Genomic DNA, 25,432 nt, shown 5'->3' with positions numbered 1-25,432 from the left:
TCCTCAGAAGCTCCTACTTTTCATTTACTAGATATCTGCAAATTAAACATATATCCTTGTTTCCCCCAGGTGAGGGATGGTAAGAATTTTCCTTGGAGCTCTGAGGCACTAATCCAGAGCATGCCACCGTCCGGGGGGACAGTAGATTCCTTACTAAATAAAAGCACTAAGGAGATAGGCCATTGATGAGTTTCTGTTGGCTTCATATCTACTTCATTGAACAGCTTCTGACTCTCCAAAACTCATAGACTGATGACAAAGAAGGACAAAGCACTGCTGCCACATTTAACACTTGTACATTTTATTTAGTTAAATCAGCCATTGTACAACATTGCAGCTATGTATTGTTAGTGTTGTATTGTTTTCCATTAACTAATACATGCCCTCATAGATATATTCAATTAGTGTTATCACCATGGGAACAAGATGCTGATTCATCAACTGAAAATTCTGAAAATTCACTTCTTCTCACAGTATTCAAGTTTTTTTTTTGATAACACAGCAAAAAAAAAAAAATCAAAATTGAAAGAAGGTGAATGACCATTATATTGCTACACAGACATCATCTGCACTGCAAATAACACAACAGAAAGGCTTTTCATGAGCTCCGGTGAAGTTCTGACAAGATGGCCATGGCATATCTCAAAAAGGGCTGCCACATGCCTCTCTTGTTCTGGATGCCAAAGAATACTTTGTTTCTACTCAACCCCCCACAGAAAGTGCTAGCGTTAGGGGCTCAGGAGATTTGGGCGATGGGAAACCTCTCTCCCAAGAAAATTCCTCTCTTGGTAATGTTACTTTAAAAGATGAAGTGCCATTGTTTGTCCTGTTTGTGTTTGACATTCCAAGCAATGAGTCAGTTCTGCACACAGGAAAAGGCCAGATAGGATTGGACAAAGTTCAGTCTCAGGAGAGTACACTGTTTTCTTTCTTTCTTTTTTTTTTTTTTAAATCTCATCTTCATTGAATATACTTTTCTTTAACAAATAACTGATTCAAAACGTATACTGTTTATATGAATATATTTGTGACTATATATATATATGTTAAAATGCTACACAGCTTCAACCACTAGAGGGATTAGACACAGGGCATGGGGATCACTCAGTCATCGTCCCTTCTCTGAAACAAACAGAAAGTTGCACAAATGCACTTCAGTTTCCAAGGGTGTCTGGGTTTCAAATAAATAAATCAAAAAAATTAATCAAAACCAAATTTTCCAAGGATTTCTCAATCTCGTCTGCAAGCCGAAAAGCAGACATAGCTAGAAAATGAAAGCCCATGGTTAAAACCATTAGTATGACAAAAAGGGTTTGTGTGTGTGCGTGTGTGTGTGTGTGGTGTGTGTGTGTGTGTGTGTGTGTGTAATGCCACATGCAGGTATTAGAGAAGAGATACACCTGGAGGTGGGGGTAAAAAAAAAAGCAAAAGAAACCACTCCAACATGGTGACATCATTTAACATTTTGTGTGGTGCATAAATCTTGTTTCCAATGAATTATCTACAGTGCAGTGGCCAGAAGAAAGTACCACCAGTAAGACAGCGTGGTTTGCTAAAGCAGCGATGAACACTGGAAAACTACAGTAGTTATAGCTTTTTTAAAATACCCTGCCAACGTGTCCAAAATCAAAAACACCTGAAAGTGCTAGAACACCACCCATGCAGCTTCTAGCACCAGAATACCTCATTGTTTCCATCCGCTTGTCTGTGCTCCCTTCTTCCCCTCCCTCAGGGTGGCAGCTGGAGAGCCATCATCGATGGCTGACCAGTACTAGATTCTGCTCCTTGGGATCATTCTTCAAGATTATGATCCTGTATTTAGGAGCAATGGCTACTCTGGAAGTACTAAGGACATGTCAAGGTCTGAAGTGTTCCTTTCATAGAACTGTGTTACCCTTAACTGTGTTAACAATATCTTAATTAACCATTGTTCAGCAATTTCAAGAGGCTTTTATTCCATGATGCCCAGTGAAATTATGACAGGCAGTGGTTTAAATTTTACTCTGTTGTTCGTCTGAGAATGTCAGCTATATACATTATACATGGATATCCTCGGAAACATTCCCCTCTGTCACTTGAAGAAGTCTGCAGGTGAAGTTCTTCTGATTTTCATGGAGCCTGAGCAGAAGCAAAGAACAATGGAGGCGCCAGTTCCCAGGTTAGCACAGATGCTCAGAATAGTGGATACAGCATCCAGAATGAAGGATGCTATCTTTGGTCACAAATTAGCTTATAGTTAGAGAGGGTGGGGGAGAAGGAAGCAAAAGAAAATGCCTTGTATTTGCCAAGAGTGGAAATGTCACAGGATCCCAGTAATTAGGCCACTTGGGTCACTCCTGACAGGAAATGGGAAGTTGCATATTGAGTGGGTATGTGGTTTCTGGTAAGAACTGGGCAGCTCCTCATTGGGCCTCTTGCTTTGTGTTCTCCTTGCAGAAATGCCGAAGGAGTTGGTGGAGATCTCTCTGGAGGTCGTCTTGGTCTAGTGCTCCAGGAACATCCTCCAGGTGCTCCAAGTTGATGCGTTTTCCCTGCTGGTCCTTCACCACAGCCCTCTTCTGTGTACTGGCTTTACTCATTGTTGTCCTACAGGGAGCAGATCAGATAATGAGACCCTTTCCCTGACACCCATGGACTTCCTGTCATACCATGTATTTATTCCTATTAGTTTAATGATGACAGGTGGACAGTTATGTTTCTCACATCTCTCATAAATGAGGCTCTCCCAAAGCTTAAAAAGTGTATTTTAGAACAAGAAACATTGATTTTTTATATCTTTAAAAATAGTTCAAATAAAGAACACTATGCCTCCATTACATTTTCACAAAGAGAAGCCAGGCCATGGCTCAGATTTTGGTTAAGTTGCATTGATCCAAAAGGTTCTCGCTTACTCTGAAATAATGATACCAAAAGCATCATTGACAAAATCAGAAAATCATATAAAATTCACTCACTTCCCATTCTGAACCTTGCCCAAATTTTGTTTTACTATGAGATTTGATTTCCATGAGATTGAAATCTTTAAAAACTGGAGTATTCTACCAAAATATGAGAAGGGGACTCTGAAGCTCCCTTGAGAGTAAGCAAGGGAGGGAAAGGAGATGGAGATGACTCCCAAGGGCAAACACTTTCTGTGTATCCTTGGGACCTCCACGTGCTTAACCAGTTCTGCATGTTCCACCATGTCAGTCAGCAGGCATCTTCCTTCCCCTGGTGCTCCTTGAGAAAAGATGCCCTAGCTTGCTATTTTATTTCAAACTATTATTTTCTTAGAGTCTCCACTTGAAAATGATATTGTAATGTGTTCTTTTTCTATTCTTCTCACCATCTATTTATGAGAATAATGCTTCATTCTGCAAATAGGTGTTGAATGTATTTTATGTACTGTCTATAGTTATAACAAATAAGAAAACTGACCTTAGAAGGTTTAAATTACATCCCCACACTTTTTCTTTTTTAAACATTAGCTAAGGGTCCAAGATTCCTGAGTCTGGGTCCATAAGCAGGAATCCATGGATCTTCAAATCCAACAACAAAGAATGACCAGGTATTTTCCTTATGACTTTGCAGTGTTTTGAAACTAGAAGTTTTAACAATGGTCATTCTAACCTGATGCTAGTTTCTAAAAATTTACTTCTGCCCAATTCCAGCTCTCCTTTGGCCATCCTTGCTTCCGACCTCCTTCTCCAAGTCTCTCTTAGATATTACATACATTGCATTTTCATTTGATGCCATATCTAAATTTGTTCCTCTTGATGAAATGTTCATAGTTGATCACTGTGGCTGCAGTCAGTTTGTGTGTTTCTGGCTGTTCCCTATCATTTCTGGTTTGTTTACTTCACAAAAGACAAATATCTGTCTCTTTCTGCCAGGGATTAGGAGAAGGTTCCACAGTTCTGGTGTCAGGGGGCAGGCCTACAGCGTGGGACTTTTTTTTTTTTTAATTTTCTGCAGATGTGTGCAGATGTTTATACATACACATGTATATGATAAAATGACTTCAGTAATGTAGAAACTCAAGTGCTGTTCACCAGAGTCCCACACTGACTAGCAGTGTGCATGCAAGTTGTTTGTTACTGTCTTCAGCTAAGTGTCCACCACTTCAAGGACACAGGGAGGCAACTGCTCTCCGAATCTATTCCAGTTCAAAGATCATGGGATGCCAAGGTTTGCAAAGGCTATATAGTTTCAACCAAACAATCAGACAAAAGGGTTCAACATTCAAAGCAGAAGCATTTTATCCGTAATTTATACGGCATTTAAAAGCTCTAGGCAACCAATTATGTTCTTCTAAATTCATAGCTGCTACTGTTTCTCACATTTGAGCTGAAGGCGGGACTGTGACAGAACCTTAATTTTGCTTGTAATTATTATGTTCCAGAAACCTAAAATAGCCTTGTGGAGTACTATAAATGACAATCTTTCTCCCTTTTTCAATGAGATTGGAAGCACAGCAATAACTTGGGCTCCCATTGTATCTTTCACTGAGAAGCTAAGAGGTTTGTGAGAGTAGTGATGCTTACAATGGCGCTAGAGGACCAAAGTGGTGAAGAGAGGCTCCAGAAGCAATGCTCAGTTCTGACATCAGAATTGCAATGGAGCCTCACAGCGAGCACACGAGGGAAAGGCTGCTTACCATTCACACATGCTCTTACTCATGCTGCTTGCGGCAACATTCTGTACATCCAGGACCTCAGACATCAAACATGTGCTCTTGTTTCTTGTCACTCCCATGCATCACCATGGAAGTTGTTAACAGTAAAAAGCCATGATAGAGGAAGACTGAGCTTGATATAGTTAGTTGCCAAGTTAATCAGTGTGCAATCGATTAGATTTCTCTTCATATGGTCTCCAAATCTATCAACACAGTGGTATTCCCCACCGGCTTAGCTCCAACTGTATTGACAATTTGCTTGAACCCAGAAAGCCAAATTGTATAAACAAATGTCTCACCATCACTGTGTCTCAGTATTAATTTGAAAGCATCAGTGGACATGCTAGGGGCAACACACACACACACCCATGCCTGACCCAGGCCTTCTCACACAGGGCAGTCAGAGGCTCAGAAGGGCTCTACCCTTCCTTTCTAGCATTAGAAACTTTGTATCATGTTAGTGGTCAAAACATCACCCCATGCTAACCCAAACCTCTTAATTATTGATCCATCCTCCTTCAGGATTTCATTTTCTACTAAACTGGGGAAGTGAACTTTCATGTGGCTACCTGTGTAACCCAAAGCCTGAGATAAGAAAAAGAGAAAACAAGACTTGACTCATAGATCACCGACTTTCATTGAAGCAGTCTACTGTTTTACTAGTTAGTCTTCTGCTTTACTAATTAGTCTAATGCTTTACTAATTAGTCTATTGCTTCACTAGTTAGTCTAGTGTCTTACTAATTAGTCTACTCCTTTACTAGTTAGTCTACTGCTTTACTAACTCTGGTGGTACAAAAGAGGTATTCGATGGGGTAATATATGAGCTCATATGTGGGTATCGAGTTTTATTTAACACGTCCTTAAAATTCCATTTATGTCACAGATAATACTCTGTTAAAAGCTTGAAACTGACATCTAGACTGACTGACTTTAACTTTTCCCCTTATTTGCCATCCTCCTTCTGATTGTGGAGATTTGAATAATAAATGAGATCATTTATCAAAGACAAAACCAGATACAGGGTCCAATGTACAACTTAGACAATTCACTTTTTGAACACCCAAGAGGTCAAATGTGCAGAATTAAAAGTATTTAAAGAAAGTTTGCTTTAAATACAAAAATATGTTAATAGACTACTTATATATAATTGTTGATACTATTATTGTTGTTGTGATATTGTTGTTCTAGTATCTGGTGATCAAACCCAGTGCTTTGTGGGGGGCCACATAGGCATCCTAAAATACAGCTGGATCCCCAGGCCTAATGTGAGTAAGTACATAAGGGCACTGATTATAGCATTTAACTTTAAGCATTTAAGATATAACTTATCTATTTTTTTAGGCAGGCTGCCATAAAGAAGTCCAGGCTAGCCTGAGCTCACTCTGTAGCATAAGCTAGCTTTGATCTTGTGGCATCATGCTTTAGCCACCGCAGTGCCAGTATTACAAACCTAGGCCACCACACTTGGCTTTGTAATTTTAACAGACATAGGAAATCATGCCCCAACTCTGGAGACTTGGATTCTGCCCTGGCAGGAATGAATCTCAGCAACCTGCATTTTTAAGAGCCCTCTGGGTGACATGAATGAAAACCAGGGGGCTGCAGAAATACAACTTCACCACATAAATTGTTTAAGACGGAAATCTGGTCTTTTCAGTTATCCAAACACTTTCCATGAATCTGTGTATGAAATGACAAATGCTTTTCTTTGCTAACACAAAGCAACCATAAAACGCACATCAAAGGAAAACAGACACAAAATAAAACAATGCTCTGTACCTCTTCAAAGTCATCTTTGGCTGAAGGAAGGTCAGTGGCTAAGCTAGAGTCCCCCAGGCTTTTCTCCATCCTTTCTCCATGTACCACTGTTGTTTTAACAACTTTGCTGACTCTACGGCCTTCTACTGGTTCAGCCTGAAACTGTGAGGTACTGGACAAAATGCTGGGTTCAGACAAGGTCACCTAATGAATGAAGGACACATAACAGACAATTCCCAATGGCCAAAATGGAACAAATAATGATATTTCTGTGAAATAAAATGGTTGTAATACTGGCTTCCTTAAAAAAAAAAAACAGTAATTAGGAACAAATCTCATCAATTGGTCTATTTGAGGGTATACTGCCAGAACACGAACAGTTAATGGGCTATTTGAATAAAATCTCACCAGTCACATTTCCTAAGGGCTGACAGGCACAATGTAGATTGGCAACCTAGGCTTGATCTCTTTCCCACAATTAAGTTTATTTCCTTTGCAACATGAAGATAAAGTCAACCCCTGAAGGGAGAGCTTGAAAAGCTATGAGAAATCAAAGTGGATAACTAGACAGCTTCGTGTCTATAATCATATGATTCTGAAGATATAAATAAACACAGAACAGTAAGAATTTCAAATTGTGTGTGTGGTGGTCTCAAGTCTTCAAACAGTGAGGTAAAATAGAAAGTAATAAATGGCCTAAATCAAAGCATTTCAGATCATAATTTAATTAACCCTGAAACTCAGAAGTTTGATTGTCAAGCATATATCGAAAGTGACTCTTGGAAGGCTGGTGTGCCAACAAGGCCCAATCACTGCAGTACATTTGGGTACCGTACTCTTCATAGCACATACCTTGCCAGAAAATAGATTTAAAATTTGGCTTTTGATTGCTACTGTAATCAACTAAGAATGAAATGCAACATAGAAATGAAGAAAAACAAAGACAATGAGTACAAGGACCACATAAAATGGAGATACAGTGGGAACTGACATGTTTTTTCCTGTTTTGTCTTTCTCTGCACAATGAACTCTGCAGAGCTGGGTGGCCTCACCTCTGATTGCTGGGTGTCACTCTTCAATACCACACGCTTTATCACTTTGGAATAACTGTCCCCATCCTCAATGTTGACTGGCTCCTGTGGCGTTCCCTGCATTGTAATCTCCTCCTTCTCCATGCCATCAGAGGATACGTACCGCCTAATGATTTTCCGGGTGACCTGAAACACATTTCATGTTGCTGCCTTATTTTTTGTGTTTCGGCACCCACACTAGTGACAGCATTTAAACAGGAAGCGTGAAAACAGCCCTGTACAGAGAGCCACTGGCAGGTACCTTCTTCACCACGGTGTGTCCATTCTCATCGACATATTCCTCTTCTGAGACAGTTTCTGGGGGTATGTCAGGCATATCATCTCCCTAAACAGTGGGGGAAAAGCATTACCTAAGTGTGTGGCACTGTCCTGAGGAACTACGTCCAAGTGCTTCTGATATGAGGAATGTTAGAAAACCAGAGGTCATGTTGCCAAGTATTGCCGAGATGCAAAATCCTGTCAGTTTGATTAATTTTAAAAAATGAAGCAGGTATATTAGCAAGAAAAAACAAAACATGCTTAGGAGAATCTCACCAAAGTTAGGGAAAATTTAATCAAACAACAAAAACAAATAAGCAAGAAGGGAGGCAGGTGCAACCCTAGAAGCCAAGCCTTCTGCGTGCTGGCTCACGGAGGAGGGCTGCAAACATCCTTGGCTCTCTGCATCCCCTAACAAATGAGAGAGGAAGAGGGGAGCTGCTTTCCATGCATGCACTACCTATGGATCATGCTCAGCCTCTGTTGTTCCAGATCTCTCTTAGTGAAGGACACAACTGTCCCGACGTGCAGTAACTTAACAGCGGGTACCTGGATAATCACTCTCCGGCGGACAACCCTGGTAGTTACCATGGCCTCCTCATCAGAGCTGGCCTCCAGCTCTCCTAATTCCTCTGTTAGCTCCTGGTGGAAGCATGCATGAATCGTTGTTTTTAATCTTATTTTAAATTTTAAAATGTAATCAAAAATTGTATTTGGTTTTCAAGACAGGGTTTCTCTGTGTATCAGCCCTGGCATTATCCTGGAGCTCACTTTATAGGCCAAGCTGGCGTCAAACTCCCAGAGATCTGCCTGCCTCTGCCTGGCAAGTGCTGGGGTTAAAGACGTGTGCCACCACCTCCGAGCTTCAAGAAAAACTTGTTTGAGATGGGATATTACTTGGTGGACCACCCTGGCTTGAACTTATAATCATTCTGTGCCAGACTCACGAGTGCCAGGTTTACAGATGTGTGTCACCACACTTGGCTGCATCATTTTGTTTAATTTGCTATTGAATAACTGTACTATTGGTTTCTTTATTTGTCTGTATCATATTCTGAAATTTTATGCAGGGAGATATTGATAGAAAATCATCAGGGAAAAAGTAAATGTGTGGTTATCTCAAGCCTCAACAAGCATGGAGTCTTATTGTTCCCAAAATCATAAAGAAATCCCGCAATCTGAGAGTGGTTGGAAAAGCCACTGTCAAAACTGGTCCCAAGAGATGTCTTTTCCCACATGAATTCTGTACTTAAGTTTAATAAAATCTGGGTGAAAGTACAGGACCTAAGTAGCACACTAAATACCTGTGACACATGGGCCAGTCTTGACTAGGCAAGGAATTCTAATCCCACACACAGAACAGCTCATATTTGTAGCAGAGCTTTCTCCAGTAAGTTAAATTTCCTGTAGCTATTAGTAAATAGTACATTTTCCTGCCATCAAAAATTGTAGGCTTTAAATAACATTGAACTCTTTTTTTTTAGAGAAGCTAAGAGAATACTTTCATTTATGGGTTTGACCAAAAGCCAAAGATGAGGCTAGGAACATAATTTTAGATTGAAAATGCCTTAAGAGTCATAAACAGAGACAGGCTTTCTTCACAGAACATGATTTCCTTCCTCCTCTCCCCTCTCCTCCCCTCCTCTTACTTCCCCTCCTGTCTCCCCCTCCCTTCTTCCCTTCCAGGTTTTTTGACAAAAATCAAGCTATGTTGTATCCCACACAGGTTTTGAACTTTTGATCCTTCTGCATCAGCCTTCAGAGTACTTGGATGACCGGTATGGACCACCATGCTCAGCTTGGAGAGACTTTTTTTTTCCAACTTTTTAAATTTGGATTAGAAACAGGATTGTTTTACATGACAATCCCAGTTCCCTTCTCCCACCCGTCCTCCCCTACCCCCTCAATTAAAACCTTATCTGTCACATATCTTTTCTGCTCCCCCTGGATGGTGAGGCCTTCCATAGGGTATCACCAGAGTCTTTCGTATCCTTTGGGGTAGGGCCTAGGCCCATTCCCATGTGTCTTGGCTCAGGGAGTATTCCTCTAAATGGAATGGGCTCCCAAAGTCCACACCTAGACTTTTTTTTAAGGGAAAGAGTACACTCAAAAAACTTACTGTCTCAAAACACCCAAAGACAATCAGGAACCTACTGCTAGCAATATGGTCAGCAACAAAAATAACTACAATGACATGTTGGGGTTACTGTTGTAAGAAGTTAGGAGTTCACAAGTGAAGCATATGAGGGACGACTAGAAATGCATTGAGCTAAGAAGAGGCCGTAAAAACCCTAGGATGCACAATGGCTCATCCCAACACATGTCTGCACAGTCTAGACTATATGGATTTTCAGATGACCTTCAAGCCTGTATCTCATACTGCCCATGGATTTTTCTGGTTAACTTTGGTAACTTTTTAGCCTGACAGATAAACAAAAGCTTTTTCTAGTATTCAACTAGGACAGTAACTTGACATGGTAGTTTGGGGCAAAGAAAAACTTCACTCACTGAATGACCATATTCTTTAAGGATTTCCTATGATGAAATCTGGGCTCACAGGGCAACAGCTAACACTGAACCTGTGTACTCCTTTCTCTAGATTTACAAGAGCTCAGACTGTCAAAGCTTAGGGGTTTCTTATGTTCCAGTCTTTCTAGTTTGAAAGTAAAAATATAAGAATAAAAAAATGAAAGAACCATCAATAGAAACAAAACCACAGAAAGCTGTGTAGCTTTGGCACGGTTGAGGAAGTATACACTGGGGAAGCCTGACCTTTTGAAAAGCTGTGTCACTGTCCAGTCCTTCCAAGACCTGAGGCTGGTCATCTGCTGACTCCACTATCACCAGGCTGGTTTTCCTTGGAGACTTCTCCTCATTGGGCTCAGGAGCTTCCTCGGGTTCTTGCACGATGGGAGAACCACGCTCGCTAGTCACTGGGGTCTGGAGACAAGACTTTGCTTCCTCTGCAGGGGTACTGATGTCCTCAGGAGTCTTACAGAGAGAGTCAGGAACTTCTGTGGCTTTTTGAGTCTCTGCCCCTTCTGCCCCTGGTGTTGTCACACTGCAACAGAAAAGTAATTTGCCACTCAAGAACACTGGAAGGAAAAATAATATTTCTCTTCATGGTAGCCAAGACAATATGCACTCACGCATAAACACACACACTAAACATGGGAAAAATGAGTTTTAGACAACAAATATTTATAGATAATGCTTTTAGAAGAAAGCAAGAAATTTTAGCAGAATAAAATAAACCCATATTAATGTAGTTAGTATAATTATAAACATAATGGAGCATAATTGCATATCATTATTTAATGGAAGGAACTGTTGACACTGACACTCTGGCAGTTTGGAGTGACTCTCATGCAGCCTTTTAAAACCTCAGTTTGTAAGTAAGAACATCATTTCCCCTTTTTTGCTTCTTGCTTTGTATCCAACAGTTTTCTGTCCCAAAGGTACATTTTACTCTCTCTGTCTTTCTTTTCCTTCGCTTTTCTGTATGTCCTCCCTTGGGCCCTATGGGCATCTAAAGGAGGAAAGTGCCTAAGAGGAAGAAATCATTTCATGTCTCTTTCTTCTCATGTTCCAGTGACAAGAGAGCAAAACTCAGTGTCAACAGAGTACTGTGCTGTGAGCTCTTGACACACTAAGGTTGCTTCTCCTGAGCCACTTTCCTTTTCAGGATGGCCAGTGTCACTCAGGCAACTTTCTCCTTTACCTGCTAAAGTTCTGAGCTAAATGATTTTCTAGGGTTTCTTTCCAGCAGACAATGCCTCCTTATCCTTACTCTAACTCTGCTTTATCTCAAACTAATGGTGTTGTGTCCTGTTTGCATGATTTATACCATATTGATGTTTTGTTTGTTTTTTTGTGTGTTTGTTTTGTTTTTTCAAGACAGGGTTTCTCTGTATAGCTTTGGAGACTATCCTGGCACTGGCTCTGGAGACCAGGCTGGCCTCGAACTCACAGAGATCCGCCTGCCTCTGCCTCCCTATGCCTCCCGAGTGCTGGGATTAAAGGCGTGTGCCACCAACCCCAGGTCATACTGATGTTTTTATACTTAGATGCTACATAGCTTTGCTGAAGTACTAATGGGCTGCCATTCCTACACCATCACTGCTCAAACCCCAAGGCAGCCATGGCACTATGTGGGCACATTCCAATGAGATACAACAATCCTACAAGTAGTGACTGTGGTTTGCAAGGAGTACACCCAAAGGTGATTCACAGGCTTATCAGTGGCCCTTGACCCTGGTAACTGATAACTAGATTTGGAAATGGAGACTTGGAGAACTTTGGGATTGTTCAAGGTTACAGAATTGGAAGTCGGCTCAGGTAGGACAGTACCACACAACATGATCACAATTATGTATCTTGACTGTTTCAGCTCTTCTACAGCCTCTGCCCCTTCTGCCCCTGGTGTTGTTATACTGGAACAGAAAAGTCAATTTGCCACTCAAGAACACTTCCTGCCACAGAAGTTTTTCTTTGGAGTTGTATTTAATATACTTTCTTCTGAAACTCACTAGTATTCCTGCTGGTCTTGCATTTTCCCTGAGAAATCCTGTTGAGCTGGCTCCGGGTGCATTTGGGGAGAAAGTGTTGCGGCTGGGCTGTCTCCCTCAGTTTTGGGGATACAATCTTGAAATGTGGAATAACCAACAGAAATGTCTTCTTCAGAGACCATGGGTGGGTGATCGCTGGACTCGCTTTCTTTGGAAGCTGCTTGCTCCTCTTTCTGCTTATGCCGGGCAACACAGAGCTCCTCTTGAAGTACTGAAAATCCTGCAGGGAAGAGTAATTGAAAGTATTGTGGAATCTCACTTACACTAGGTGTTGTACTTTAAAAAAAAAAGGCAGCTCAAGAGAAAGCGATGCCCTGAGACAGAGCTCATGTGGAGGGTTTTTTTTTAATTAGGGGAAAGGAAATGGGACCAGCCTCTGGGGACAGACAGGAGCATCAGAAGAGAATGGGGGGCAGAGACAGGCAGAGAAGCAGAGAGAGAAGATATATCAGAAGGAAAAAGGAACTGGAGGAGCCACCCATGGTAGGAAAGATTGAACAGAGGGGGTACCAAATGGAATCTGAGGTGTTGATGGGGAATGTGCTTCTGTGTATATGTTTCTCTTATTGGTTGATGAATAGGGAAGCAAGATAGGTGGGACTAGGAGTGGAGGAGGATTCTGGGAAATATAGTAAAGAGACGACCATGTGATCCAGGCAGGAAGTGATGTAGCAGGCAGAATCAGAATATAAGCAGGGACAAGCAGGAAATTGCTCTCTCTCTTCTCTTCTCTGTGGAGACACTGAGCAGATATGATGCAGACCCCAACAGAGTAAGAGGCCCAGACCTTATCTCCGGTAAGACAAGGCCACAAGGAAATACACAGATTAGTAATTATGGGTTAAGAATAAGAAACCCAAGTTGCCAGCCAACAGCTTATAACTAATATAGCATCTGTGTGTTTCCTTTGGGGCAAAGAAGGGCAGTGGGACCTAGCCAGCCAAGAGAAAACTTCACATTACAAGGTGGCATGGAAGTAAATACATCATCACCAAAAGCTATGGTCTGTTGTAAAAAAAAAAAAAAATGGAGGCAGTAGGTCCATCTCCTGAATTATCCCCTACTCCTAAGAGACACCACTTTACCTTCACTGTTGTCCAGTACAATGGTCTGCTCCATTTCCGCATAGCTGTGGCCCATGCGCTCCTGCAGGGGTTCTGTGTTGGTCTCCAGGAGATGTACAATATCCATCCTGTTAATCTTGGTGAGGCATTCAATGAGGATGGTATCTGAGACATTAGAGAAAAGGCATTCTTTGCATATGAGGGGTACTCTTTTTAGGATCTCTTTCATTCAGTTGCCTTACTAAGTTCTTGGTATTTACAGCAGAGCCTAGCAAACTCCAACTAGGTCCTTTGTAAATAGAGGCAAATAGCAGAGAATAGACCCCACATACTACAAACCCTGAAGGCAGAGTTGCTAGATAAGACACAGGGCACAGCCCCATCTGGATTCTAGGTAAAAACAAAGACTTTAACTGTATCTCAAACACTGTATATTTATATTATATTTATATTAAATATATTTTTTAAATATTTATATTAAAAGATATTTGATTGTTTTTAAGTTAAATTGAATACCCTTCTGTTTTTATTGGCTAAACCTGCCAATGCTGCTAAAAAGGATGTGGGGAAAAAAGAAACAGCAGGAGATATTAAGGCAGATCTTCACAGAGACATGAAAGGATGGGCTGAAGCTGGGTGGCAGCCAAGTTCTATCTCATTTCCCATTTAATTCCACAGGGTCATAATCATATCAGTCATCACATACAGTATCTACTTGATTCTCCTCCCCCATATATCTAAATTTCTAGAGAGGAATGGAAACATGAACTGCAGGCAGTACACTCCCCATAAATAATTGTAACCGTACAACTGTGCCCGTTAACTAATACTTAGAAACTGTTAGGTCTCAGTGAACCTTCCACAGTGGCTGGTGCTCATATCATTGCCACTGTTCACAAACATATCATGCAAGATTTCTCATGGAACAAGATTCTAAAAAAAATTTAGAAAGATAATAACAGCTTGTTCTCCTTCACTGACAGTGGTTGTTAAAATTGATGACTTTTGACAATTTATCTTACTGATTCTGTAAGAACGGGATCGTTGGGGGATCCACTTCCACCTTTGTCTAAAACCTCCACCTTAGCATTTTCCCAATTACCTGTGGCATGCTTCCCATCCCTCTCCAACCAGTACTTCAGCAGTGCATGGCTCTGGTCTTGAAGGGAGTTGGGGTTCTCAATTCGAATTTGGTGAATTTGCTCCTCAGTGAAATCCAGTTCTCTTGCTAATTCTAAAATAATAACAACAAAATGCTACGTTGTCAATACATTGACTTCATGTTTGAGTCTCTACACCTTGTTCCATGATGTGTAAGTGATATGGTCTTGTGCTGCTTTGAGCATTTAGGTTAGAAGTGACTCACACACACCTTTGACATATTAAAACTAACAACCTCTCCCTATTAAAATTGGATATAGAATTAATTACTGCCATTGTAGAAATAGTGAAGGTGAAGGAGTGATGGTGAAATGTAAATGGAGATCAGACCATTATTACTTGTTTATATTTTTAATCAGGAAAATGAAAAATAAGTGACTGAACAGGAGAAGTGAAGCATTTCTCACTTTTATAGGTTTTTAACTTTAACAAATCCTGTTTCTGGAAATGTGTACAAACATTTGTTGTAGCTAATTTACAGTGATCGGGTATGCTCCTTTCTTTGATGTATATGAAGGAAAGGTCTGTGGAAACTGGTGTAGAGTAGAAGTCAAAAAGATTTCTTTAAAAGATGGGAATAGTGGTACATACCTTGAATCCCAGGACTGAGGAGGCAGAGGCAGGTGGATCTCTGTAAGTTTGAGGCAAGTCTGGTCTACATACTGAGTTCCAGGATAGCTAGAGCTACATAGAGAAATCCTCTCTCAAATGTACCTCCTATAAAAAGTTTGTTTATTTTACTATAAACATTCTATATGAATACTTGATGCTTGTGCATACTATAGGTATACATTTGTGTGCAAAAGCAATGACTTCTAATGTCTACCTGGTATCTTTCAATATTAAAAATAACCCTTGATCCAGTAATTCTATTTTAGAAATGTATTTCCTTTTCCTTTATTTTCATTCTGTTATGTTATAAGGTTTAAAATTTTGCCACCTTTATACTTAACACACTTAGTATGTGTGGATTCTACATATTCAAGGAAAAAATACATATCTAAAATGCCAACCAGAGATATTTTGGTATCATTCTCTTCTCTGAATCCTTATATCAGGTATTTCAACATTATTCTAAAATTACCAAAAGTGAGAAAATGGCTATTCCTACAGCTTCTAGTCATTTATTCAAAATTATGAATCATCTTTGAGGATAGGCTCTTATTTCCTTCTAAATTTTCAAGAAACTGATAGAAAAGTAGTAACTTTGCAATTTTTTTTCTCAGCAAAGCACATCCAAGTGATACTTAAGAAACCAAATCAGAGTCAAAAATAATGAAAACGAAAGTAAGCTAGGCTATAATATTGCCTAATATTAAGTCACAGGTAGATGAAAATTTATTTTAAATTTATAAACCATGATTTGTAAATAGCAGTATGGATATTAGAATTCACTTCCTCTTAATAAATTACCAAGCGTCCCTACCTCAAAAAAATGGTGCAACATATGTGTTTTAACATTCACCCAGAGCACATGTTAATACTATTTACTATGAAGACACCTAACATCAAACATCAAAAACAAGCAGCACTGATAAAAATCTCAAATGTTATGAAAAATTGCCAGGCATAGTAACTCACACCTGTATTTACAGCACTGGAGCAGGTGGAATACCATGACTTTAGGACAGCTTAAGGTATATTGTGAATTCCAAATGGACCCCTGGGCTATAGATTAAGAACCTGTCTAAGAAAAACAAAAACAAAGATTATAAAAATTGAATCTAAAATTGTGTGAAACCTGGGTATCTTCCCATAGCTTAGCTAACTATAACTACTAGAAGAGGATGGGTAAATGGGTTTATTCTCAAAGTCTTCAACTCCAAAGTTCTAAATTCCAAAACTGTTAAGAACCTTATACTCAGGCCACACAATTAGCTACTGTGGTTGGATTTTTCAACTTGTAGATTTTTCCTCACACTATTCTTTATAGTCTTCCACAAGAAAAATTAAGAGAAACAATCTTTAACAGACTGTTTCTGTAGAGAAACTGGATCACACCAATTACCTGTCCAACTGAAGCCAAGATGATCAGCAATGTAAGCCAGCCTTTCTTCAATCCGTTCCTGTTCATCTTGGGGATCTACAGAAGGTCAAAAACAGAATGGACAAAGAGTATCTGGGACAACAAGGGAGCCACAGTACTAATCATCCAAGAAAGGAAGTCACTTGACCAAGTCTCTGATAGCTCTCATGGTTCAGGTTGTATGGAGAGGTGTGTTTTCTGATTTCTGGGGTAGAATGGGGAATGAATCCCATGTGGTGACTTGTGGAAACCGTCTCCTTCCTTATCTCTTTAATGAGGACTAATAACTGAACAGAACGTCCAGTTATCTCAGGGCTTCCCTTTTACACTTTTGAAAACACGGCCCACCAGAGCATACTCATTTTGCAAATGAAACACCAGAAAAATGGCCAATGGATTATAGAAGCGGAGTAAGTGGTTGGGCTCTACCACTAATGCCTGAGGAGGTGTCAATCACCATCAGGTCCTGGATGAAAGAAAGCACTAAGAATTATCTTAGTCATGGTTAGACTGACCAGCCTGGCCAGGAACAACACTGTCCTAATGACCTTGGTAGAAGACAAGATAAAGGCATTTGAACTTTGTATGTTCTGCTGCTATGATATTTGCTTCTGAGGCAAAGTTTCTGGCTGTCTCTTCCTATGTAAAGTTTTCACTACCACAAACTAGAATTCATCCTCTTCCCTTTTAATGACCATGGATTAATGGGCAGCAGCAGGAAATTCTGTCACCCACATTTAGGAGTTAGTCTTCATTTGGAGATAGTGGAAGCCTGCAGGTTACCTCTCAAAGCCACCCATGGTTTCCTTTTTTTTTTTTTTTTTTTTTTTCAATTCCAAGAGCCATCATTCCCTCACATCATGCAATGTTTGAGATTTTGTTGTCTGCTGAATCTCATCTGAACACATTCACAATCCATCTGCTTCACAACTCAAAAGTGGATTTTTACCTCACGTTTGTTTGCTTAATTTGGTTATCATGGTATCTGAAAGCCAACCTCTCTGAATTGGAAAACAGACCCATAGTAATTTCAGGATGTGAGCAATCATTTTGAGTAAAGGGCTTTTTAATCCTGACAAAATTGAATGCACCAATTATTTAATGAACACAAAGAAAAGAGTTGAGAGCACTGAGTCCTTGTGCTAAGAAACTCACATGCTCATGTGCAAAACCAAAAGTTTTTAACTTGAGGCTAAGCCTGGGACTTCAGAACAACAAAACCCAAAGCTTGTATGGCTTTACGTGCAGCAACTAAAGAAAAGCAAGGTCCCCCGTTGCTTGGTTATGTTTATGTTTTTGATAAGCATTCTCATTACTCAATCTTGAGATTGTTTCATAGACAAGAGTATACAGAAAAAGCACAAAACACAAAGGGCTTACACAAACACATTAACCACTACAGAAAGCTTAAAGGAAATGAGACACAAATCACAAAATAAAAGAAACATTACCAAAAAAAATCTCTATCAAATTTATGACATGCGTAGCACAGGGAATCCCAGTGGCTGGCAAATACCTTCAGCTCGGTCATGGCCATTTTCATCAGGGATGCGTTCAATCATAGTCTCAATGGACTCATCCCAAATGGGCCTTGTGTCAAAGATGTCCTCAGGAACTGAATTCTCAGTCTCAACAGGTGGCAGATTCTCAATGACTGACACTTCCAGGGCACTACTACTTTCATCATCTGAAGGTGGCTCCTGCTCCCTTTCTGACTGTGTGAGCCTGTCCACTAATTTGGACGCCTCATCACTAATTTCCTCAAAGAATTCTATGGAATTTCTATAAAGGTCAAAGAAGTGCTCCCTACTCTCTTTTGTGGGGCTCATGCCTGTCCTGCTGGAAGATGGAGTGCTTCTGCTCTTAACTGGTAATCGGGATGCAAATAGCTTTGGTTTTGTGGCCCCTTCTTCTGATTCTGACTCAAACCCTTCTGCTCTCTCCCTGCTCTCTGTTTCTGTCTCAATGTAACTTCTGGCTTTTACTGGGCATTTGGTCTTAGCATCCAAAGGATTAGCATCTGATTCAGATTTGCTTCTACCATCTGGTGCTCTGCTTAGCATGTCCTGTCCCTGGGGAACAGCTGTCTTCTGGAGAGATGTGTCTGGATAGGAGAGCTGCCACTCAGTTCTTTGGGTGGGTGCTTTGATGGGGATTTTGGACTTTGGTTTTGCTTCATCCTCCTTACTTTCCTCATCCATGCCAGATGGGAAATCATCAGAAAATGCACTCTCATCCTCTGTAGATGAAGGGACTGGGACTGAAGTGGAGAGTGTCCTTAGAGAAATTTGAGGTTTGCTTTCAGCAGAAGGCACATTTTCCATGGGTGCAGTAGGGATCTCAATCACAGATTTCTGTTCCTCTGGGGAAGAATCTGGGGACTCGTCATCCCTATCTGAATGAACAGACCTAGTGACTGTGGAAAAGTCCAATTGAACAATAGGTTGGGGGAAGGCAGGGCAAGGTGTCTGCTTCACAGTGCTCAGAGAAGATGTATCACTCAGTTGCATGGTGGGGAGGTCCTGAGCTTCTGTGGATACAGCCTCTTTTGTGGGCATTTCAGTGGAAGCTGAAATCATCACTTGGGAGTCAAGGTTAGTATCTGAGGCAGGTAATTCCTCAGTTTCCTCACTCACATCATCAGGAAGTAATTCTCCCTCATCGTCTACTTCTTCTTTGGATTCTGAAAGTTCCAGTGACTCACTTGTGTTTTCCGGCTGTGTCGGCTCAGCCCCCATGGTCCCTTCCTTCAAGTCTTCAGGGATAGTCTCTTCATTGGATTCTTGACCAATTTGGAAAAAGTGCAAATTTTCATCTGTATAGGACCTTTTGGTCATATCAATAGCACCACTTCTGGTCATCTCAAACAATTTTCCTTCCTGGAAGAGGAATGGATTTTGTTCACTTGTTGGGGTTCCCTCTTCAGTTGGGGTCCTAGCAGGAGTAGTATCGGGAGTAGTACCCTGTGATTGTCTGTCTACCATCAAACCAAATATTTTCTGTTCTTCCTCTTTCACTCTAGCTTCAAAGGCTTCATCATCTTCACGAATTTCACTCCAGGAGTCAGAATCCACATCGGTTTTCGTGATGATGACTTTGCTCACTTGCTCACCAATGACTGCTGGTGCATTTGGTGTAGCAGATGCTACAGATGTGGAAGGCACATCTGACTGCATTCCCCACAAGCTGGTTTTTTCCTCGGATTCAGTTTTTAGACCCTGGGTTTCAAATTTTGATTCTTGGCTTGAGACAGCTCTACCAGAGGAGTTTGTCTTTACAACATCCTCAGAAGAGGATCTGATGACAACAGAGAACACTTCAGGTGGACAAACAACTGTGGTGTGACATGTGTCTGTTTGGATTCTGCTGTCCTCACCAGAGAAAAATGATGAGGAAGGAACATTTTCATAAGGGCTGGTTATTTGAGGATCAGAATTTTCATCAGTCTCAGCTAAATCAGACACCAGAGTGTCTGTATCAACCCTATCTGTTTGAGTTGTAGAAGATGAGTCTTGAGTGGGACAGTCCTTCGGCATGCTTCCCAGAGTCTGATCAGTTACTGTGACGTCTACTTTTTCAGTGGAAGATGGGGAGGGTACTTCTTTCACTGATTCCTTTCTTTCAGATACTGCACAATGAGATGAAGAAGACAGGGAAGAGCTTCCACCGGGGAAATCTGCCTGTGTAGATTCCACTCCAGAAGGATCAAGCTCTCTCCCTTTTTCCCAAGTATCCTGGAGAGCCAGTGACTCTTTATCAATGGCAAGCTGTTCATCAACATCAATACATGCTGGACTCTGAACTCCTAGGGAGACAAGGGTGGCTGACTTGCTAGGACTCACAACTTCACAACCATGGCCATCACAGGTTTCCGACCGATGAGTCTCTCTGTTCAGATCATCATAAGACCTATCAACACCATCAGCAGAAGGAGTCCGACAGCCTTCAGCTAAAGGAGATTGGCAATCTTTGTCTTCTTCTGACTTACCCGGCTCCTCTTGAATATCTTCGTTCATCTTGAAAGTGTATTGTTTGGAAACTATAGGCTGGAACTGTGATTCTTCAGGGCTGGAATTAGAGTCTATGCTGGATGGGAGGGGAGATGGAGGTTGAACTCGAATAACTGGTTCCATCAGAAGCCCTGAGTCGGCACCTTTACTCAGCTGTGTCAGCTCAGGCTCACTTTCAGAGGAGGAAGAAGCTTTTCTGCTCTCCGAAGTCACCAAGACTGGGACCTCAGTCTCCCCTTCCATGGTCTCCACTGGCTTTTGTTCATCCACTTCTACCGAACAGTCAGCATCGGGGTCTGAGGCTGAAGAGGAGCCATCTTGTCTGGGTTCTTTTCTGTAGTCTCTTTTCTGCTTTGCTTCTTGCTCGAGTTCATCAAATGTTTTAATTTTGGTTACCATCTTGAACATTTCCTCTTCTGGGGTGAACCTCTTTTTCTCCCCATTTTCAGAGTCCTCCTCCTCTGCACACTCATGAATCACAGCTGGCTTGGGTATACTTGAATCTGAAGCCTTGGGTGTGACCTCATAGCTAACTTCTTCTGAACTGGGAGTGTCAGGGGAGAGGGGGCTTTTCCCTGAGCTCTCCATGAGTGAAGTCTGTTCAAGACTGTCGTCCTCGGCACTGCCATCAGGGTCTCGGAGCAGCCGAGAACGCATGGAAGCCACTTCAGCAACAAGATCTGTTTTGGCAATAGCTGCAGGGAGAGGAAAGTGACTTGGGAGAATTCCTGCCTTCATTTTGGGCTCAACTGGGCTGCTTTCAAGGGAGTCCCTGCAAGGGGATTCTTTCAGAGGACTTGGTTCCAGAGAATCGGGAGTTTTGTGTGAGGAGTTATCTTCCAACACAGGGCTAGCTTCTAGAGAGTCTTTGTGGCTTACTGCTAATGATTCATCGGCCACTGGGCTGAGGGTCTCACTATCCCGGCTAGGGAGTGGAAGTTCTAACCCTTGGGGGCTTCTAATAGCTCCCTGGGGCTTTGGTTCTGTTCCCTCACCTGCCTTCCCAGAAGCATCAGATGATGAGAAGGCCTTTCCCACCTCGGAGGGAGTGGTGGATTCCTGAGTTTCACTTTTTGCTTGTGTCTTACAAGCTGAACCTACAATTGGGAGCTGACTTTCGTCACAGGACCCTTTCTCAGTAAAGACTTGGCATGTTTCATCTGCCAACGATACACTGTGCCTGCTAGGGCAACCATCTAGTTTGGAGGATACATCTTGGGAAGGGTCTTGGGTGACCTCCTTCTGACAATGCTCAGTAGAGGTCTCTGAACCCCCAGTGACCACAGCACCTTGTGTTCCAGAACTATCAGTAATGTCTTTAGTTAAAGGAAGCTCTTTTTCTGAATGGATTTCTGTGGGCATTTCTACCTTAGTTTCCTTGATCTCTCCAATTTGTTCCTCACTTTTCTTCGGTGAGAAAGAAAGACTCTCTGGACTTGTCTCGGGAGTTTCTGCTAGGCCCTCATGCTTATAGCTCTCTTCTGAACTGACCTGAGGAGTACCTTCCATCAGGCTGCCACAAGGCGAGCCTGCTATCACTTCCTGTTTCAGGCTTTCCAAACTGCCAGCCAAAGCACCACTCTGTAAAGACAGAGCTGGAAGAAACTCGTCTTTCATGTAATCTAGAGGGAACGTTGTGTTGAAAGGACTTGTGATTACTTGGTCTAAGTGTATCTGAGCCTTTTCTGTTTCCTCAGTGAGGCGGAACTGCTGATATTTATCATTGTCTTCTAACTCTTGCTTGATGACATCAGAGAAGTCAGTGGAGGTCTTCCTGTCTGGGCTGATCTGAAGATCCATGTCTCCTTGCTCATCCATCATCTTGTCTTGAAGGATCTCACTGCCCCGAGGGCTTTCTTCTGCCACCACTGATGGAACTGGCTCAGGTGTTTTAATAATGGGAGCTCTCTCAAACTTTTCTCTAACTGGATCTTCTGTCCTGAGCCCAACAGTGATGGTAGTAGAACGGAACCTTCTGGATTCTGTAGGTGCCGTCACTGGAAATCTCTGGCCACGCTTGATTGTCTGGCTTTCTGTTCTCTGAGACTCTCTCTGGGTTACTGTGTGCCCCTTTTCTTTTTCTGCTCGGGTTTTACTTTTGTCTTGTGATTGCTTTTGCTTTGTTGATTTGTGCTCAAAGAGTCCTGTTTTGTGTTTAGACGGGTCCTGACCTGACTGGAATGCTTTCATCAACTCCCGGACAGACATTGTCTCCTCAATTCGTTCTGTTTTGGAGGTGGGAGATACAGGTGGCTGCTTTTCTGTCTTCCCAGGTGACACAGGAAGGTGCTTATCATTTTTCCCAGACTGCTTCTCTGAGGTTCTTGCAGAAGGTGAAACTGGCAAGCGTTTTTCTGTTCTCCCAGGTGACACTGGAGGGTGTTTCTCTGTTCTTCCAGATGATGGTACTGGAGGACGTTTGTCTGTTTTTCCTGAAGGTGACACAGGTGTATGTCGTTCTGTTTTTACAGATGACACAGGGGAATGTCTTTCATTTTTTGTTGAGGGGGATCCAGGTGAATGTTTCTCAGGTTTACTTGACGATACTGGTGAGTGTCGTTCATTTTTTGGCGAGGGTGACACAGGTGAGTGTTTCTCTGTTTTGCTTGATGGTGACACTGGCGTGTGTCTTTCAGTTTTTGCAGAGGAAGAAAAAGAAGAGTGCTTTTCTGTTTTAGAAGAAGGAGATGACTTTGAAGAGGGTGACACAGCTGGGTGTGTCCTGGGCGTGGTCTTTTTGGGCACATCCTCTTTGCCTTTGACTCTGACCGGCAGCTTGCTTCGACCTTTCTGCTCATCTTCTACTTTTTTCTGAAGAGCCTTTACTTTGTCCTTTATGGAACCAATAGGAGTTTCTTCTATCAGAGGAGAGGTGGCCTTGGCAGTGGGAAGGGGCTCGGGTGCCAGGCCTCGGTCTTCATCTACAGACTCCTCTGAACTACCTTTCTTAAGTTCGGTTGTTTCTTCACTGCCTTGGGAACCTTCCTCTTTTTGTTTCTGCTTTTCTTTTAGTTTCCTCCTCACTGGCTTCTTTATCACCAGGCTTGGTTTTGGCTGCTTCTGGGCACTTTGTTTCTCCTCTGCTGGCACAGTCTTCCCTTTATTATTCTCAGAGGTCTTGGCAACACCTGAAGCCTGACTTGTCTCCCCTGTCTTTTCCTGAGCTGTCTGTGGCTTCTTTTCATGAGAAGAAGTATATGAATTTAGGTCTTCTGTTAGGTAGGTCACTAACCCAGTGGAGTCCTTCTCTGATTTGACCTTGGACCCTCTGTCTACTCTGACTTCTATGCATGGCTGTTCAGTGATTTCTGCAGGCGCATGTTGCTTGGCCTCTTGGATTTCCTCATCACTGACAATGACCCATTCCTCTTCTAGCTCCCGCTCAGACTGAGAAGTCTGTACTCTGCCTTCTTCTCTAACACAGGCCCCACTTCTCAGGATTGCGTCCACTTTCTCTAAGTCCTCCTTAACCCTTTCAACAATTTCGAATGGTTCGCCTGGCTCTTCTTCAGCAGCCTTTGCCAGCTCCTTCACCTTGATAGAACCTGCCTTATCGGACACATCTGTGGTCAAGATGGCCGTCATTTTGATCAAATCTTGTTTCATCTCAGAAACTTCAGAGAGCAAGTCCGGACTTGCTAAGACAGGAACTTCATTAACCAGGTGGCTTTTCAGGACAGATGTTTCTGTTGACTCTGTCTCATCATCTTTGATGTGAATGAAAAACATTGAAAGTAAAATGGAAATCAAAAAAGATATCGGCAAATGTAATCAGGACCAAAACAACACAGCGTCTTTTCCTGGTGGTGGAAGGGGCAACAGAATGGGCTGGGAATGGTGAATCCACAAGGTCTCAAGGAACAAGAGCAAAGCAAGGCTAACAGAAAAAAATAACTGAAAAGGAAAATGAGCAGGAAATAACTTGCTTAATTTTCTCAATTGTAGCACATTCATACATACAACAAAGCTATCACAAATACTCAAGACATACATAAAAAAGTCACAAATCAAAAAGAAGAGAGCAGTGAAATTACACAGAGGTATCTCAAGATTGTCCAGATATTACAGATCAATGTCAGAAAATAAAACAAAACAAGAAACCATGGGGAAAAAATAAAAAAAGCATTAGAAATTGCAGAAACTTGATTTCCTCCCTGAGAAAGCCAGTAGGAGCAAATTCAGAATTGCACCCAACTATGTCCATACATTGTAAATCCCACAGGTCTGGAATTTGATCAGCATAGTCCTGCCACCATACAGCAATGGCAGAATACACATCTGAATCAGCAGTAGACTGGCATTTCATCAAAGAGAAATCCACACCTAACGATGACACACATCTCGTGCTGAGAGGCATGGCCCTTTCCTTGGAGGAACCTCCTTGTTTAGAGATGTAACAGACAGAACAAGGAGGAGGATAAAGGAAAGGAACAAATGACAGAAACAACAGTTGTGACTGAACATATATGTGAGTTCAGAGTTAAAATGTGATGCGTGGCAACCCAAATTAGAGACAGTCACACAGGACACACACACAGTTGATGTAAGCCAAGTTATTTCCATGCAAAGCAAAGGTGGAATAAAACTGCTGGGCAGGGGACAGCCTTGCAGGAAAGTGCAGGCAGGAGGGTGGTGAGAAATTAGAACAAAAATGTAAAACGTTACTGTGGTGAAGCATATTTAGCTCCCTAACGATCCATGCATAAGGTGGCCTGTGCAGGTTCTTTTAATTAATACAAATGCAAGAAACCCTCAGGGTTGGCTTATATAAAGACTTGAGTAAATAGAGAGTCCTTCTTTGGAGGTTATTTTATCACTATATGAAAATCATGTAAGGGTT

General features: G+C 41.7%; 1 protein-coding gene across 12 annotated transcripts in view; it reads right to left on the bottom strand.

The window, feature by feature from the left end:
• Positions 1-280: 280 nt before the first annotated feature.
• The window catches only part of Ank2 (ankyrin 2), an 842,037-nt gene continuing 816,885 nt past the window's right edge, over positions 281-25,432 (bottom strand). For 8 of the 12 annotated variants that reach the window (XM_035451885.1, XM_035451886.1, XM_035451887.1 and 5 more), the window contains 10 exons: positions 16,565-16,639; positions 14,498-14,629; positions 13,417-13,560; positions 12,293-12,551; positions 10,536-10,824; positions 8,313-8,405; positions 7,747-7,830; positions 7,467-7,631; positions 6,436-6,618; positions 281-2,586 (listed from right to left, as the gene is read on the bottom strand). In XM_035451885.1, coding sequence (XP_035307776.1) covers positions 2,572-2,586; positions 6,436-6,618; positions 7,467-7,631; positions 7,747-7,830; positions 8,313-8,405; positions 10,536-10,824; positions 12,293-12,551; positions 13,417-13,560; positions 14,498-14,629; positions 16,565-16,639 — 1,439 coding nt within the window. In that variant the 3' untranslated portion in view covers positions 281-2,571. Of the gene's footprint in view, positions 2,587-6,435; positions 6,619-7,466; positions 7,632-7,746; positions 7,831-8,312; positions 8,406-10,535; positions 10,825-12,292; positions 12,552-13,416; positions 13,561-14,497; positions 14,630-16,564; positions 16,640-18,098; positions 24,300-25,432 lie in introns of all 12 variants that reach the window. The other 4 variants (XM_035451888.1, XM_035451890.1, XM_035451893.1 and 1 more) reach the window with 2 other exon arrangements.

This window comes from Cricetulus griseus, assembly GCF_003668045.3.
Source record: "Cricetulus griseus strain 17A/GY chromosome 1 unlocalized genomic scaffold, alternate assembly CriGri-PICRH-1.0 chr1_0, whole genome shotgun sequence".
Classification (NCBI taxonomy): Eukaryota; Metazoa; Chordata; class Mammalia; order Rodentia; family Cricetidae; genus Cricetulus; species Cricetulus griseus.
This window is presented reverse-complemented; position numbering and strand designations above follow the sequence as displayed.